Here is a 16,814-nt window from a genome sequence, read left to right on the forward strand (position 1 = left end):
AATTTGTGAGTTACTAGAATTTGTTTTTTCATTTATTATTATTACTTTTTTGAGTCAGAGTCTCACTCTGTTGCCCAGGCTGGAGTGCAGTGGCACAACCTCGGCTCACTGCTACCTCCATCTCCTGGGTTCAAGCAATTCTCTGCCTCAGCCTCCCGAGTAGCTGGAATTACAGGCGCCTACCACCACACTCGGCTAATTTTCGTATTTTTAGTAGAGACAGGGTTTCACCATCTTGGCTAGTCCTGAACTCCTGACCTCGCGATCCACCCGCCTGGGCCTTCCAAAGTGCTAGGATTACAGGAGTGAGCTACTGTGCCCAGCCAGTAACTAGAATTTCTATACATCTCTGGAATGCATGCCTATCAAAACTTGTGCAACCCTTACTGACATTAAGGCACCAAAATGTCTACAAATTTAGTATTCTGTGAGCTACTGCACCTGGCCTACAAAAATTCTTTTAAAAAAATTATTGGGTTGGGAGTGAATTATTGGGCTGGTGGCTCATGCCTGTAATCCTAGCACTTTGGGAGGCTGAGGTGGGTGGATCACTTGAAGTCAGAAGTTCGAGACCAGCCTGGCCAACATGGTGAAACCCCATCTCTACTAAAAATACAAAAATTATTTGGGCGTGGTGGCGGGCACCTGTAATCCCAGCTACTCAGGAGGCTGAGGCAGGATAATTGCTTGAACCCAGGAGGCGGAGGTTGCAGTGAGCCAAGATTGCGCCATTGTACTGCAGCCTGGGACAAGAGTAAAAGTCTGTCTCAAAAAAAAAAAAAAAAAGAAATCATTGTTTTGTTTGTTTGTTTTACAATATGGGCTTATTCTTTATTCTGTATTACTCTTCTGAACCTTTCACTTAATATATCATAACCATCTCTCCAGTCATTGAATGTTCTTCTATAACATTTGGAATGACATCATAGTATCCCATTATATGAATAACCCATGGTTTATTATACAAGTCCCATACTGCTGAACGTTTAGGTCTTTCTACCTTTTTGGTATTAAAGTCTGGCATGATAGAAAGACTCTGCAAGTTAGCCTTCAGATGCCCAGCAAATCCAGTTAACCAGAGCACTGTCCTCTACACCTCCCGGTGAATGTGGTTCTGCTGATGGCGGGCAGAGTCCTCCCCAGCCTAGCCGCTGGATTTGGCAGGCCCTTGGCCTTAGCAACCTCAGGGTGGTAACTCCAATCAGTTACTTGTTTCCCTGTTACCTGAGTTGTGGATTTAGAACCCTCTGCAGTGAGCAGGTGAGCACCTGGCATGATTCTTTTCTGGTGGGTGGTCCTGGGGGTCACTGGGCCAGTCACCACCTGGTGACAGGACAGGCAACGGTGGGTATAAGTTCTGGGATCAAAAAGGACCGTGAGTCTCGTCAGCCGAGCTGAGCAGGTTAAGGATCACCACAGCAGGGAACCTAAGCTCCTCACAGACAGGGGAGCTGAGGCCCCGCCAAGGAGGTAAGTATGTGTGCCTCCCTGCAGCAGGGTCCTGGTCCAGGCCACAGCCTCTGCTTGCACTGGGCTGGGTTTCAGAGCCCAAAGGACACACTGGCAGCCTTTAGTGCAGTTTTTCAGATGTTACAAACAGATTCCTCTTTGACAAAGATGAAACTTCCACTGCTTCCCTCCTTACCACGCAGGAAACACGGAACCCAACCATCAGCCGCGGGCCTGCTGGCCGTTCTTTCTGGGTACTGTGTTTGGAAAAAACACAAAATCATTAAATTAAATATGCCTTTTCAAACCAAACACATCCCTCTTTTAGCCCTGGAGATTCAGAGCTGCCTCTCCTTTTGAAAATGAATGATCTTGGCCAGGTGCGCTGGCTCATGCCTGTAATCCCAGTACTTTGAGAAGCCGAGGTGGCTGGATCGCGAGGACAAGAGTTCGAGACCAGCCTGGCCAATATGGCGAAACACTCTACTAAAAATACAAAAAGTAGCCGGGCATGGCGGCGGGCGCCTGTAGTCCCAACTACTCAGGAGGCTGAGGCAGGAGAATTTCTCGAACCCCGAAGGCAGAGGTTGCAGTGAGCCGAGATCACACCACTGCACTCCAGCCTGGGTAATAAGAGCGAGACTCCTCAAAAAAAAAAAAAAAAAAGATTTCATCCAATGCCTTCAATAACAGAAGGAGGTCGAAGTCCAGTGAGGGGGTGCAACGAACATACAGTGGAAAGGACACGAGACAGGCGCTTGCAGGTTGAGTCTTGCGAACAAATTGAGGCCAGAGTGCCTTCCTCAGGGCTGTACCTCAGTTAGCAAAACAAAGGCATTCTCCCCGAATGATCAAATCACCGAAGCCTCGGGATCGTCGCTGGGGGCTGTGACGGGGCTAGCATGAAATGTTCCCTTCCGTCACTGAGCATGGCGGGTTGCAAGCCTGAGCTTAGGTTTTGCTGGGTGATTGCAGGGGGACTCTGCAGCCGGGTGGGGGGCTTTGATCCTGCACTGTGTTGTAATTGTGAGGTTTTGGGGCCGGGTGTTGTTTGCTTGAAATTCTTGTGCCTGTGGGTGCTCGGCTTGCCCGGCGGTGCAGCGCCAGGCGCAGGCGTCTCCCGCCCCGCCCGCCCCGGCCCGCCTCCCAAGGCCCATTCCCATCCCACCCCCTTATTCGGGAGTGGTGCGGCTGCGGCGAAGGCGCGCGAAGGTAGGAGGCCGGGGGCGCGCGCGTGCGCGGGGGCGGGACGGACGCGCTCCCGGCGGAGGAGGCCGCGCGCCTGGGGACGGGCTGAAGCCACGTCCCGGATTTGGGGGCGCTGTGGGCGCCTCATCCGCCGCTGCTCGGCACCAGAGGCCAAGTGAGCGTTCCCGACGGGCTCCGCGGATGTCCCGCTGCGTCCTGCCGCCCATCTTGCCCGGATTGTCGCGGGCCGGCGGCACGACAGGAGGCCGGGGCCTGCTCGGGCGCAGCGGCCTGCAGGGCGCAGCCGTCCCTCCGCCGGCCGGGTCCCCTTGCTCCGCGGGCGGCCGTGGGAGGCCCTCGCGACGGCCACTGCCCCCTGCAGATGCCCTCTGCGCGGTCCCCACCCAATCCTTCTCGGCCCCCATCCCACCCGGGCTCCAGCCAACTCCCGTCAAAACCTAGCAAGTGCAGTGCTGGCCACAGGGCAGTAATGCCGGATGCCAGTGGGATGGGTCTTGCACCTTGGTGCCTCTCACCATGTGGCGTCAGGCCCTGGGCCCGGCAGCGTCTCTGGAGGGCATTTTGGAACGAGCGCCCTCCTGATTTCACACAAACCTAAGCTTTGACGACTCATGCCATGGATGTCTGCCCTCTGGTGACCAGCCTCATGCCTCAAAGACGATTGACTGGGGAATGGGGACCCTGGGAGGGGCCTCACGGTGCCATCTGTTCAGTTTACGGCAGAAACAGAGATTTCTGTTTCTTTAGCTGGGCTCACAGCAGGTGTTTCTTAATAAACAGATCTTGTATGGAGCAGAGGCCAGCGGATTCAAAGCAAGACCCAGGACTCCTCAACCCCCGGATCTGGGAGGCTCCCCCACCCGCACACATTTCCTCTGACTTAACCCCTCCCTCCCCAGTCTTTCTCTCAGCCCTGAGAGGCCCTTTCCACCTATAGGTGGCCCCTGTGGGGGTCACTGCCTGGTTTTCACCCTGAACTTCTGTGATGCGACAGATGCAGGATGTGTTCGCTGGTGTCCTTCCGTGATCCCCGTCTGTGGCTGACACACAATTCCTTGCCCAACATGACCGCAGCCAGACTAACGGGAAATCATTTCTTTTTCCATTTAACATCCTACATTATTACTTGGCTCTTCGCGATTCACACTATCTGTAGCAGCTCCTCGGTGGAGCTTTGGCCTCTTAGCCTATGCACTGTGGAAGTGGCAGTGAACTAAGCTTCTAACCTGGCGAGGCTGAGGTGGGAGGACTGCTTGAGCCCAGGAGTTGGAGACTAGCCTGGGCAACATCTCATCTCTACAACAAGTAAAAAAACTAGCCAGGCATGGTGGCACGCACCTGTGGTCCCAGCTACTCAGGAGGCTGAGGTGGGAGGATCCCTTAAGCGCAGGAGGTCAAGGCAGCAGTGAGCCATGATTTTGCCACTGCACTCCAGCCTGGACAACAAAGCAAGACCCTGTCTCAAAGGAAAAAAAAAAGGAGGAGACAGACAACATACATGTTGGAGAAAACGGAACAGCCACTGGAGGGACGTCTTTAGCTGGGAGTCAGGGATACCTCCCTCAGAAGGTGATATTTTTGAGCTAAAATCTGGCTGACAAGCAGCAGTGAGTTGTGCAGAGGAAGGGGAAGAGCGTCCCAGGGAGAGAAAATGGCAGTGCAAAGGCCCAGAGGTGGGAGCATGCCTGGTGTTTGAGGAATCAAGAAGGCCATGAGCAGCTGGGTGTGGTGGCTCACGCCTGTAATCCCAGCGCTTTGGGAGGCCATGGTGGGTGGGTCACTTGAGATCAGGAGTTTAAGGCCAGTCTGGCCCATATGGTGAAACCACATCTCTACTAAAAATACAAAAATTAGCTGGGCGCAGTGGCTCACGTCTGTAATCCCAGCACTTTGGGAGGCCGAGGCGGGCGGATCACAAGGTCAGGAGATCAAGACCATCCTGGAGAACACGGTGAAACCCCGTTTTTACTAAAAATACAAAAAATTAGCCAGCCGTGGTGGCGGGTGCCTATAGTCCCAGCTACTCGGGAGGCTGAGAAGGAGAATGGTGTGAACCCCGGAGGCAGAGGTTGCAGTGGGCCAAGATCGTGCCACTGCACTCCAGCCTGGGCAACAAAGCCAGACTTTGTCTCCAAAAAAAAAAAACAAAAAAAAAAACCCAAAAATTAGCTGGGCGTGGTGGTGCTTGCCTGTAATCCCAGCTACTCAGGAGGCTGAGGTAGGAGAATCGCTTGAACCCAGGAGGCGGAGGTTGCAGTAAGCCTTGATCGTGCACCACTGCACTCCAGCCTGGGTAACAGAGCAAGACTCTGCCTCAAAAAAAATAAAATAAAATAAAATAAGGCCATGAGCGAGGGGGAGAGAGGAGATGAGGTGGGAGAAGTGGGGTGGAGTCAGATCTGGTGGGCCCTGTGAGCCATGGAAGGACTTTGAACTTCATTTTAGGTGCGGTAAGAGCTAGTAGAGGGCTTTGGGCAGGGGAGGGGTATGACCTCTACTGTGTGAAATTGAGTGGGGTGAGGGGATGAGCAGCGAAGCAGAGAGACCCTTGGGGAGCCATCTGAGCAGTCCAGGCAGTGGCTTATGTAATACACATCGGAGTCCTGGGGTGGTGCCAGGCACACAGCAGGCGCTACAGGATGGCAGTCATTGCTGTTACTGTTTTTGTTTATCTGAGGCAGTGTCTTGCTCTTTCACCCAGGCTAGAGTGCAGTGACACAACCGCAGCTCGTTGCAGCCTCAACCTTCCAGGCTCAAGCAATCCTCCTGCCTCAGCCTCTCAAGGAACTGGGACTACAGGAGGTATATGCCACCATGCCAGGCCAGTTTTTTGTATTTTTTGGTAGAGATGGAGTTCACTATATGTTAAAGAAGCTGGTCTCAAACTCCTGGGCTCAAGCAGTCCTCCTACCTCAGCCTCCCAAAGTGTTGGGATCACCCAACTTGCTGTTATTATTTAAGACTCTGGACTGGGCGTGGTGGCTCATGCCTGTAATCCCAGCACTTTGGGAGGCCGAGGCAGGTAGATCACTTGAGGTCAGGAGTTTGAGACCAAACCTGAATTAATAGGGCTTAATTTGCGGGAGGAGTATTTAATTTCCTCCGGTATTGGGGCATGGCTCGGCTCCGGGTGGCGAGCGTCGCGGTCAAGAATCGCCACCGCTCCGCAGCCCGCTAATGGTTTGCACTCCACCTGCTGCCGCCTTCGGACCGCGCGTCACCTGTGTCGGCTGCACTCGGTTTCCGTACAGCACCGGTCAACGGGCGCAACCGCCGACTCGCCGTCATCTCGCGCATGCTCTAAACGCCGCGCACGCATCACTCGCCACGCGACCGGGCTCATGGTTGGTCTCACTGGTCACACTCCAGTCGTGCTGTTAAGGAGGACAAAGAAGGGTAAGCTGGATAAGAGGTACTGCCATGTTTGAAATGAGTAACTTCTGGCGGTTTCTTGGCTAGTTCCCGTCAGCTAACCCTGGCAAAAGGCAGGTTTGAGGGTGGTAGTGGGAGGAAGGGTACAAAGGGTGTCTCTTTCTGTATTATCACCAACAATGGCTCAGCATCTGTGAACAGCCAGGGTCTCAGCTTGGGTACTATGAGCGATACCAACAATACCATGACAGTAAATGATAACAGTAGTAACCAACGCCTACCCATTGTTTAACTGTTGGTAGTAATTAAGGTAACACTGTAGGAATAATGGAGTAAAACCCTGAATCCCCGAGGTTTAGCACAATGGAAGCTTATTTCATTCATGCAAAGTCCTGTTGGGACGGGTGGCTTTCTATGTGGCACCCAGGACCCAGATCCCTCTGTCTCAGGTTCCAGCATCCCCCAGGACCTTGGAGTTATCTCCTCTCTAGCCTTCATGGGAGCAGGGAAGGAGAGAAATAATTTTATGGGCCAGTTTCCAATCTGGCACGCTCGTCTGAATTCTGTAGGACCAGAAGTTGACCACGTGGCTGTATCTCGGGACTGGAAGGGAAGCCTGAAATGGCTTTCAGCCATATTCTAAGAGAATCGGAATGCTTGTGGTGAGCACATTGCAGTTTCTGCCACACCATAGTCCAGGCATATAGCGGCATCGGTATTTATTTGATGCTCATGCTAGAGACAGGCACCATTATTATCCCATTTTGTGTATGAGGTTCCAGCCTGTGGAAGCGAAGACTCTGGCGCAGGGTCTGTGAGCCAAGATTGAGTCCAGGTGGCTAGATGCTGCTGGTTGTTAGCATCCAGATTTCTTAAGAGAATTCCTAGTCTCTTTTTTTTTGGAGAATTAAAAGTGGACATGGATGAAATATACATGTCCAGATGTGATTCTCCTTGGGGATCTCAAGGGAGGAACTCCAGTGACTGCAGTGAGAATCCTTGGGGAGGAGCCAAGGTGGTGTCACCCTGTTAGGCTGAGATCTTGTCCTTCCCAACCCCTAGGGGCCGGTCAGAGAAGGCACACCTGCCCCAGTCCCCCACACTGGGCCCCTCTGCCAGAGCTGGTGTGGTGGGCCGGGATTAATGCCGGTCCCAGGCATTTGTATTTTGTGGCTTCCCTGCTCTGGGATGGCAGGTGCAGCCCGTGGGGATTTTGGAGGCTGCCTGAGGGAGAAGGAGAGGCGCGGGCATCCCCGGAGCCTGGTGCGTGCCTGCTGCCGGCTTCTGGCGAGTGAGATATAGTTTTCGTTTGTTACCGCTTCAGGTGGTGGCCTTGAAGCCATTGTGGAATTTTGTTTTGAGCTTTGCAGGATGAAGTTTTAGTTTCTTTAGTAAGGCGGTGGCTGTAGGTACCAGCCTTTCACCATGTCGAAGCATTTCGTATTTGGGTATTGCTTTACCACGTGCCGGTTCTGCACCGCATCCCCGCCACCGGCCCTGCCGCCGTATCGGCGATGCAGTCAACCCCATTACGCGGCTTCGCCTTCAGCTCTCAAATTGTTTTGCTGTTGGCTGTGGCCCTGGTGGACGATTGAGCCCTTTCTGCCTCAGTCTTTGGTCATCCTGCAAGTGATGGATGGTTCGAGTCGTCCTGGCCCTATCGATGGAGTACCAGGCCACCCATGGGGTGGCCTCGGGGTTCTGATCCCATTACAGTGAGAGCCCTATGCAAATGTTTCTGCCTCGTCTCTTGGCTGGGAGGCCTGCCGGCGGAAAGCGGAATGAGTCAGTCTCACCACCTCCCAGCTACGCCCACCCTAATGGAGAGCTCAACTTCCCTCGGCTCTCAGTTTCTTCTCAACTGGGAAAATGGCTCAAAATGGTGACTACCTTGAGACGTAAGGAGTTCCCAGCATAAGTGCATGAGCAGAAGGCACCCAGAGGTCAGGGCTGAGGCAGACAGCAGTGAAGGCTATGATCCAGCCACAGGCAAAACTGCCTGCACACCAGGTTGTTAGAAGGAAGGAGCTTTGTTCAGCTGGGAACTTCAGCAGACTTCCAGGTCTTAATTTCTATTCCAAATCCACCCCCCACCCAGCCATCATGCTGTCTCACACGACAAATCTAATCTGCTCTAAACAGCAAACCAACACAGATTAGCTCACCACCCGCCAGCACCAATGATGAAAGAGTTTTGTAGGACAGAGTTCGCTTATGTTGCCCAGGCTGGTTGTCTCTTAAACTCCTGACCTCAAGTGATTCCTCCTCCTTGGCCTCCCAAAGTGCTGGGATTACAGACCTGAACTACCACACCTCTGTTCCCCGTCTCATTTTATTTTATTTTACTCTTATTTTTATTTTCCATTTTATTTTATTTTATTTTTATTTTGTTTTGAGACAGAGTCTTGCCCTCTGTCACCCTGGCTGAGTGCTGTGGTACAATCTTGGCTCACTGCCACCTCCTCCTCCCGGGTTCAAGTGATTCCCCTGCCTCAGCCTCCTGACTAGCTGGGATTACATGCACATGCCACCATGCCCCAGCTAATTTTTTAATTTTTATTTATTTATTTATTTTCTTGAGATAGAGTCTTACTCTGTCGCCAGGCTGGAGTGCAGTGGCACGATCTCAGCTCACTGCAACTTCTGCCTCCCAGGTTCAAGCGATTCTCCTGACTCAGCCTCCCAAGTAGCTGGAATTACAGGCATGTGGCACCACGCCCGGCTAATTTTTTGTATTTTTGGTAGAGATGGGGTTGCACCATATTGGTCAGGCTGGTCTCAAACTCCTGACCTCAGCTGATCTGTCTGCCTTGGCCTCCCAAAATGCTGAGATTACAGGCGTGAGCGCTCGCGCTCGACCGGGACCGTGCCTTTTGGATTTTCTTTTTTTTTTTTTTTGAGACGGAGTCTCGCTCTGTCGCCCAGGCTGGAGTGCAGTGGCCAGATCTCAGCTCACTGCAAGCTCCGCCTCCCGGGTTCCCGCTATTCTCCTGCCTCAGCCTCCCGAGTAGCTGGGACCACAGGCGCCGCCACCTCGCCCGGCTAATTTTTTGTGTTTTTAGTAGAGACGGGGTTTAGCCGTGTTAGCCAGGATGGTCTCGATCTCCTGACCTTGTGATCCGCCCATCTCGGCCTCCCAAAGTGCTGGGATTACAGGCTTGAGCCACCGCGCCCGGCCGCCTTTTGGATTTTCAAATGAATGAAATGAGTATTTCTTGAGTGTTGACCCTGTGACCCCCCGGCACCGTGTCATGTGCTGGTTATGCACACACGATATTTTCTTTCATCCCCCGACAGCTCCATGAGGTGAGTGCCAATATTATCACATCTTACGTAAGAGGACACTGAGGCTCAGAGAGGCAAAGTCACTGTTGCTGGTGCACCCAGCAAGTGGGGGCTGGGGTGGGTGTGGAGGGGCCAGAAGGTTCCCAATAAGTGCCCGCAGGGCAAGGCTGGGGCATTTGTAGGTCGAGGCTGTGCCACTGTGTCTAGGTCAGACCTAGGAATGCCACAGGTGTTGCATAAATGCTCATCAGTCCAGGCTGGACCGCTCATGCCCAACTAAGTGCCTAGCCTGCTCTGGGTGACCTCACAGCCTGCATTCTTTGCCCTACACCTGTTGTGGGAAAGCGTGCTCCCAGCATGCTGTCAATCCTTGCATTCTTAGCTAACCATGTGACCCCAGTTCTGGGCCAGCAAAGATGGTCCTGAAGACTTAGGACTCTGGCCTTTCCTGTCTCATGGCTACTGACCCCATCCCCTGGCTTGGAGGGCTCTAGGACCCAGCAACCTGTGGAGGGTGGAGAGTGTGTGAGGTCCTGACCTCCAGGTACCTCCCCTCCTTTTCAACCCCCATTCCCTCTTCTCTCTCCTCCCTTCCTTTCTCTCCCTTCTTCTCCCCTCTCTTTATCCTTCCTCTTCCTTCAGCTCCCCGCCTCTGCTTCCCTCCTTTCCTGTCCTTTCCCATCCCCTCCCCCCTCAGCCCCCATCCCGCTCCTCCTACCCCAGTGGTCACATGGGGGCGCCGCCGGATTTAAGCTTAATCTGCCTGGTGCTCAGCACAGCAGCCTGGCTGTGGCGCGTGCTGACTGAGCTAGTCTTGGGGTCCTGGGAAAGGGGGCTAGAGGAGTGCCCACAGCCTCCCCCCCATGAGCTTGGGGCTGGCAGGGGCACAGGAGGTCGAGCTGACACTAGAGACGGTTATCCAGGTGGGTCCTGGGGGCTGTGCCCACCCTGTCTGGGGCGGGGTAGTGTGGACTTAGCAGGAGTGGTGAGAGGTGTGTACGTCTTGGGGGTCAAGGGGTGGGAGGGGTGTGGTGCTGGTGGGGCATAAGGGGCCCCCGTTTGCAGTTCCTGGCAAGACGGGGGGCAGAGGTACACACAGGGTGCACCTGCTGTGGCTTCCTCATCCCAGTATCCCAGTGCCCTGCATTGGGAGAAGGGGGGTCCCTACTTCCAGATTTTGGGATTCGGAGGACCTCTGGCATAGCCGGATCCTCATCCATCTAGGGTTGGAGCCGGATTGGAGCCCCCAACACTGGACTGCCTCAGTGGGGTTTGGGAGTTGCTCGTGGGGTTTGGTTCGCATCTCTGGCCCTGGGTGGCCTTCTTCCAGGGGCGGGGAGCGCACAAGAGGCTCCTCCCACGGGGATTTTTTGGATTCTAATTCCCAGGCTTCACTCCATCTTGCGGGGGCTCCTGGGGACCCATATCTTGGGCGGTAGGACTTGGCTCTTCCCCCGAGGCCAGGGAGCCCCGGGTCCCAGGTCCCCTGAAGACCCTCTCGCTTTTCCCACAGACACTGGAGAGCAGCGTCCTGTGCCAGGAGAAGGGCTTGGGCACTCGGGACCTGGCCCAGGACGCTCAGACCACCAGCCTGCCTGCCCGCATCAGGGAGATTGTCACCCGCAACCTCTCCCGGCCTGAGAGCCCAGGTGCCACCCCCGTCCGCTCCCTTCCACAGACACCACCCACATTTTACCTCTTCGCATGTCCCTTTCCTGAGCAGTCACCATGATGATCATGACTGTAACTCGCTGTGGGGCAGGCACAACCTTATGATGGAAGAACCCATTTTACAGATGAGGAAACGGAGGCTCAGGGATGTAATTTGCCCAGACTTATTCCGCATGTGGTGCAACTAGAAGGAAGGGCTGAGCATCCCCTCCGTGCTTGCCTGTAGCCTGCTGCAAAGATGTGAACCCCAAATCCCATATTCCCACCCGGGGAAGTTGTGAGCTGGTTGAACCCAAGATGTAGGGAAAGGGCAGCTCAGCTCAGACCAGGGTTTTGCAGAAGTCTGAGTGGATGGCGCTGTCCATGCATTTCCCATGTGGGCAGGAAGGTGGATGGTCCCTGCTTCTCTCAGCGGGTGGCACACATGGTGGTGGTATGTCGTTATGTGGCTTGAGGGTCTGGGAAGGGCACAGTCAGTTGCAGCTGGTGTGCTGGCAGCTCTCCGTGATGGCGTTTTGGTGTTCTAACCATTCTCTGTTCAACTGACAAGCTACAGACGGGCCCCCTCCTTGGGAGCACCAGGGATGCTGGTGCCCTGGAGCCCCAGACAGAGAGAGACTCAGGGGGCCCTCACCCTGACACCTGGGGCGTATGTCCAGTTCTCCCGGGGTAGAAGGGAAACCCACAGGAGGTGGACAACCCCGCTTCTCCTGCTGGCCTTTCTTTCCCTCTTCTGTCTTTCTCCTCCTCCTCACAACCTGACCCACGCTATCCTGAGTCCTAGCCTTTAAAGTTCCTTGAAGCTCTTCCCTTGAGTGCGGCTTCGATGCTTTTCTGGGAGGATCTGGTTACTATTCTACCTTTTTTTTTTTTGAGACAGAGTCTCACTGTGTTGCCCTGGCTGGAGTGCAGTGGTGCAATCTCGGCTCATTGCAACCTCCGCCTCCCGGGTTCAAGTGATTCTCCTGTCTCAGCCTCCCAAGTAGCTAGGACTACAGGCATATACCACCATGCCCAACTAATTTTTGTATTTTCAGTAGAGACAGGACTTCGCCATGTTGGCCAGGCTTGTCTCAAACTCCTGACCTCAGGTGATCCTCCCATCTCGCCTCCCAAAGTGCTAGGATTACAGGCGTGAGTCCGTGCCCGCCCCACCGATTTTACAGATAAGTAAAACAGGCCCCAGAGAAGAACAGTAATTGGAAAAGGAGGGAGCAAGAACTCAGGGGTCTCCTGGCTCCTAGACTGAGTCTCTCTCCTGCACCTCCAAAAGCTGCTGGGCCACACTTTAGCTGGAGCTGTGTTCACTTTATGTCCAGCTTTGTATCCCCTCCTTGCCTTCCTCCCTGTTCTCAGCTCTATTTGCAGGCCTGGTGCTGCAGCCATTCCCACCTGGGCTCATCTCAGGGGCCTGGATGGTTTTCTTGCCCTCCCCCCATGTGGGGAGGATGTCCCACTGGACCCAGAAGCCAACCATGTACTCACTGTCCCTTGCCAGTCCCGCTGCCAGCCACGGAGATGGCATCGCTGCTGTCACTGCAGGAGGAGAACCAGCTGCTGCAGCAGGAGCTGTCCCGCGTGGAGGACCTGCTGGCCCAGAGCCGTGCCGAGCGCGATGAACTTGCCATTAAGTACAACGCGGTCAGCGAGAGGGTGGGTGCCGCCCAGGTGGTGGGCTAGGCCAGAGCTCCCCTGGTTTGAGGGCATGGAGGCATCTAGACCAGGCCCACACATGGGGCAAAAGATGGGCCCTGGTGTCAGGTTGGCCTGAGCTTGGATTGAGGCTCTGCCACCTTGAGTGGCGTTGAACAAATCACTACATTCTTCAAGCGTGTTTTCTGTAGTGGGGATTGTAATGGGACGTGGAGTTGTGTGAGTAATAGGAAATAATAGAATAAAGTGCCTGGCATAGGGGCATTTTGTTCCCATCTGTCCCAGGCCTGTTAGGGATGCGGGACACAGAGAACGAGATCCCTAGAGATTCCTGCCCCTTGAGTTTCTGGGCATCTCCCTGTGCTACCACTGCCACGGGCCTTGGGGCTGAGGCGGTGGCTGGATGCTGGCTGGAGGCTGGTGTGGCCACCCGCGGTGTTCTGCAGGCCATCTGGGGCAGCCACAAGACCTGCCGCCACTGCCTATTGGAATGGGTTCCAGGCAGGGAAGGAAGGAGAAGCAGGCCTGTCTTCATGTCCAGGCAGGATTCACATCACCTGTGCTGCAGGCTTGTGGGGGTCCCACAGCCTGGGGTGGGAGCTGGGTGTGAGCCGGTGCCAGGGGTGCGGGATGCTGTTGATGCACTGCTTTGGGCCTCCAGGTGGCCGGGAGGTAACCCTGGGAAGTTGGTGGTGGCTGAAGATTGGTAAGGGAGTTGCAAGTGGGACCGAGTGTATGTGTGCAGATGGGAGGCATGCAGGTGGCAATAGTGTATTAATAGTAGCTACTGTTGGCCGGGCGCGGTGGCTCAAGCCTGTAATCCCAGCACTTTGGGAGGCCGAGATGGGCGGATCACGAGGTCAGGAGATCGAGACCATCCTGGCTAACACGGTGAAACCCCGTCTCTACTAAGAAATACAAAAAATAGCCGGGCGAGGTGGCGGGCGCCTGTAGTCCCAGTTACTCGGGAGGCAGTGTCCGGATCTCAGCTCACTGCAAGCTCCGCCTCCCGGGTTCACGCCATTCTCCGGCCTCAGCCTCCCGAGTAGCTGGGACTACAGGCGCCCGCCACCTCGCCCGGCTAGTTTTTTGTATTTCTTAATAGAGACGGGGTTTCACTGTGTTAGCCAGGATGGTCTCGATCTCCTGACCTCGTGATCCGCCCGTCTCGGCCTCCCAAAGTGCTGGGATTACAGGCTTGAGCCACCGCGCCCGGCCGTGTTTCACATTTAATACACCAAGTTCGGGACCATTATGATGCCCATTTAACAAAGGAGAAAACAGAAACTCAGGGATGGGAAGCACCATGCTGGGGGCACACAGCCAGTTAAGGCTAGACACCAGGTCTTCCAGCTCGCAGCCCTGGGGCTCTGTTTGGTTTCTAGACTAACCCAGTCTAGAACCAAAGTTCTGAAGTTTTGTTTCCTACGTACGGGAAGAGACTCTGGGCTAAGGATTTCAGGGCACAGCTGGCCCCCGCAAAGTTGGAAGGGACCCAGAGAGGCAGGGGCTGGCCCAGGGTCCCCTGTGTGGTAGTGGCAGAGCTAGGGTTGGTGTGGGACCCCTGAGCTGGGCTTGTCCAGGCTGGAGCCCGCACTGGGAGGAGGGTGTGTGTTCCTGCGTGTGACTGTGGGGCGTGTCCGTGTCCTGGGATTTGTCTGGCTGGACAAACCCCCGACAAGTTGGGACTTGTAGAGGAGCCGGGTAGGCGGCCTGCAGTGGCCCCTTGCATCAGGACAGTGGAGAGCTAGTTTTCCCAGGGTCTGCAGCGGGTGTGTAGGGCATGCTGGCCCCAGTCTTGCATTGTCAGTGGTGATGGGGCCCTGAGCCAGCCCTCCCTTTTCTTTTGGCCCATGCATGGCACAGTGCCACACCCCCAGGGCCTGCCTCTTAAATGCCACCTTCTGAAGCTAGCCCTGCCCCCAGTTGGCAGGGAAAGGAAGAGGTGGGAGGTGACAGGTTCCTCCTCTGCTGGGACACAGCAGCTGGGGCTGGGACTGCAGCACAGGGGGTCTGGGTTAGTGTGGAAGGCTCCCTCCTGTGGCTAGGGGGGCCCCAAATGGCACGCAGAGGGCGCCCGCTGCTTCAGTTGTCCTCTATCCACCATGGTTTGAATGAGGCCCCACCTGGAGGCAGAGGTGGAATAGGAATGACTACAAAGGCCTTTCCTGGAGGGTGGGTCCCCAGAGAACTTCAGAGCCTGGAGATCACCTTATCACAGATAGGGAAAGTAAGTCCTGGAGAGGGGGCATGATAGGCCCAAGGTCAGTGGTGATGCTGGGATGAGACCCTTGGTCCAGGGCTCTGCAGTTGGGCAACATTCTTTCCCTGCCACCCCCTTTTCTCCATGGCCACAGGTGGCAAGTGCCTGCCCCTGTGGCCCTCACTGGCATGGTGGGCTGGGTTGGGGGGCAGTCAGCAAGATTGTTCTGATCTTTCCAACCCTGCAGCACCCCCGGCATGGGGAGTGGAGGGAGGGTCAGGTATCCTGTTGACTGCATGTCCTGCAGGGAAACTGAGGAACTCCCAGAGGCCACCTCCCAGCCAAGAGAGAGGACCTCCGGCCCCCTACGGGGGTCCTTCCTTCTTGCTGTCCCTGAGAAGCAGGTGTAGGCACAGCTGAGAATGGAAAGGAGGGAGTGGCCACGCCTCCCTTGGCTCCAGAGGACAGACCCCTGGGCTCCCTTGTGTCCATAGCAACCTGGAAAGAGTAAATGGAATGGCGGTCCGAGGGCAGCGGTTGCTAGGGGAGACAGTCAACTTCTTTCATCTCTGGCTTAGTGGCAGCCTCCTTCCCTTTTGAATTGCAAGTAAAATTGAAAGGCTGTTTTGTGCGGGGTGAAGTTTGTGGAAAGGGGTGAGGTGTGGCCGACAGGGTCCTGGCTCTGGTTCTGAGCATTGGAGAAAGGGGAGGAGAACCCGGCAACGGCCTGAACCCCTCTGTGTCCCAGAGGCAAACAGTACCTGCTTCACACAGATATGCAGTGTGGACACGACACGGGCCCCACACAGAGACACACAGATGCACAAAACAAGCCACAAACAACATAGTGAGACCGTAAAACTAGTCCACACAAAAGCACTCCAATTCACAGAATGTGCACAGTGTAACCTGCACCCACAGACGGTGAGTGCGGGGCTAGTGTCAGAGTCAGCTGGGCTGGGGTGTTGTCCCTGCTGGGTGCCCCCAACCCACTGTGCGCTCTCACACTGCCCTGCTCCTCTCTCACCTCCCTTCTCCCCAACAACTGGGGAAGATCAGGGGCCAGCAGGTGCCTTAAGGGAGTTGAGAGGGTTCCATGGCTGATAGGGGCAGCCAGAGCCCACAGGGGTCTGAGGATGCAGGGGATGGGAGCTGCCTGGGGGTGGAGGAAGGGCGGCAGCAGCAGAGGCTTTCCTGAGGTGAGGACGAAGGGCGCCTTTTTTTCTTTTTTTAAGACGGAGTCTTGGGCCGGACACTGTGGCTCGTGCCTGTAATCCCAGCACTTTGGCAGGCTGAGGAGGGCAGATCACGAGGTCAGGAGTTTGAGATCAGCCTGGCCAACATAGTGAAACCCCATCTCTACTAAAAATACAAAAAATTAGCCAGGTGTGGTGGCATGCACCTGTAGTCCCAGCTATTTGGAAGCCTGAGGCAGGAGAATTCCTTGAATCTGGGAGGCAGAGGTTGCAGTGAGCCGAGATGGCGCCATTGCATTCCAGCCCAGGAGACAGCGCAAGACTGTCTCAGTAAAATAAAATAAAAATAAACAAAGATGGAGTCTTGCTCTGTTGCCCAGGCTGGAGTGCAGTGGCGTGATCTCAGCTCACTGCAACCTCCGCCTCCCAGGTTCAAGCGATTCTCCTGCCTCAGCCTCCTGAGTAACTGGGATTACAGGTGCATGTCACCACGCCCGGCTAATTTTTGTATTTTTAGTAGAGACGGGGTTTCATCATGTTGTCCAGGCTGGTCTCGAACCCCTGACTTCAAGTGATCCACCCACCTTGGCTTCCCAAAGTGCTGGGATTACAGGCGTGAGCCACTGCACCCAGCCAGAAGGTGGCATTAATATACAGGCGCTGTATAGGGCAACATCTGTGCGCATCTTTTACAAATCTTAATGTTGTATATTTGAGGGGTTCATTCGTGTCCACCTGGGGATGTTTGAGGTTGCCTGTATGTGTTATTGTGTGCA

The 16,814-nt window shown here is 54.9% G+C and overlaps 1 protein-coding gene across 9 annotated transcripts in view; it reads left to right on the plus strand.

The window, feature by feature from the left end:
- Positions 1 to 9,963: 9,963 nt before the first annotated feature.
- LOC100998646 (rootletin) overlaps positions 9,964 to 16,814 on the plus strand; it is a 52,330-nt gene continuing 45,479 nt past the window's right edge. For 7 of the 9 annotated variants that reach the window (XM_021936552.2, XM_021936554.2, XM_021936555.2 and 4 more), the window contains exon 1: positions 12,071 to 12,639. In XM_021936552.2, coding sequence (XP_021792244.2) covers positions 12,298 to 12,639 — 342 coding nt within the window. In that variant the 5' untranslated portion in view covers positions 12,071 to 12,297. Of the gene's footprint in view, positions 10,239 to 10,373; positions 10,965 to 12,070; positions 12,640 to 16,814 lie in introns of those variants that run through there. The other 2 variants (XM_003891200.4, XM_021936562.2) reach the window with 2 other exon arrangements.

This window comes from Papio anubis, chromosome 1, assembly GCF_008728515.1.
Source record: "Papio anubis isolate 15944 chromosome 1, Panubis1.0, whole genome shotgun sequence".
In the NCBI taxonomy this organism is placed as follows: domain Eukaryota; kingdom Metazoa; phylum Chordata; class Mammalia; order Primates; family Cercopithecidae; genus Papio; species Papio anubis.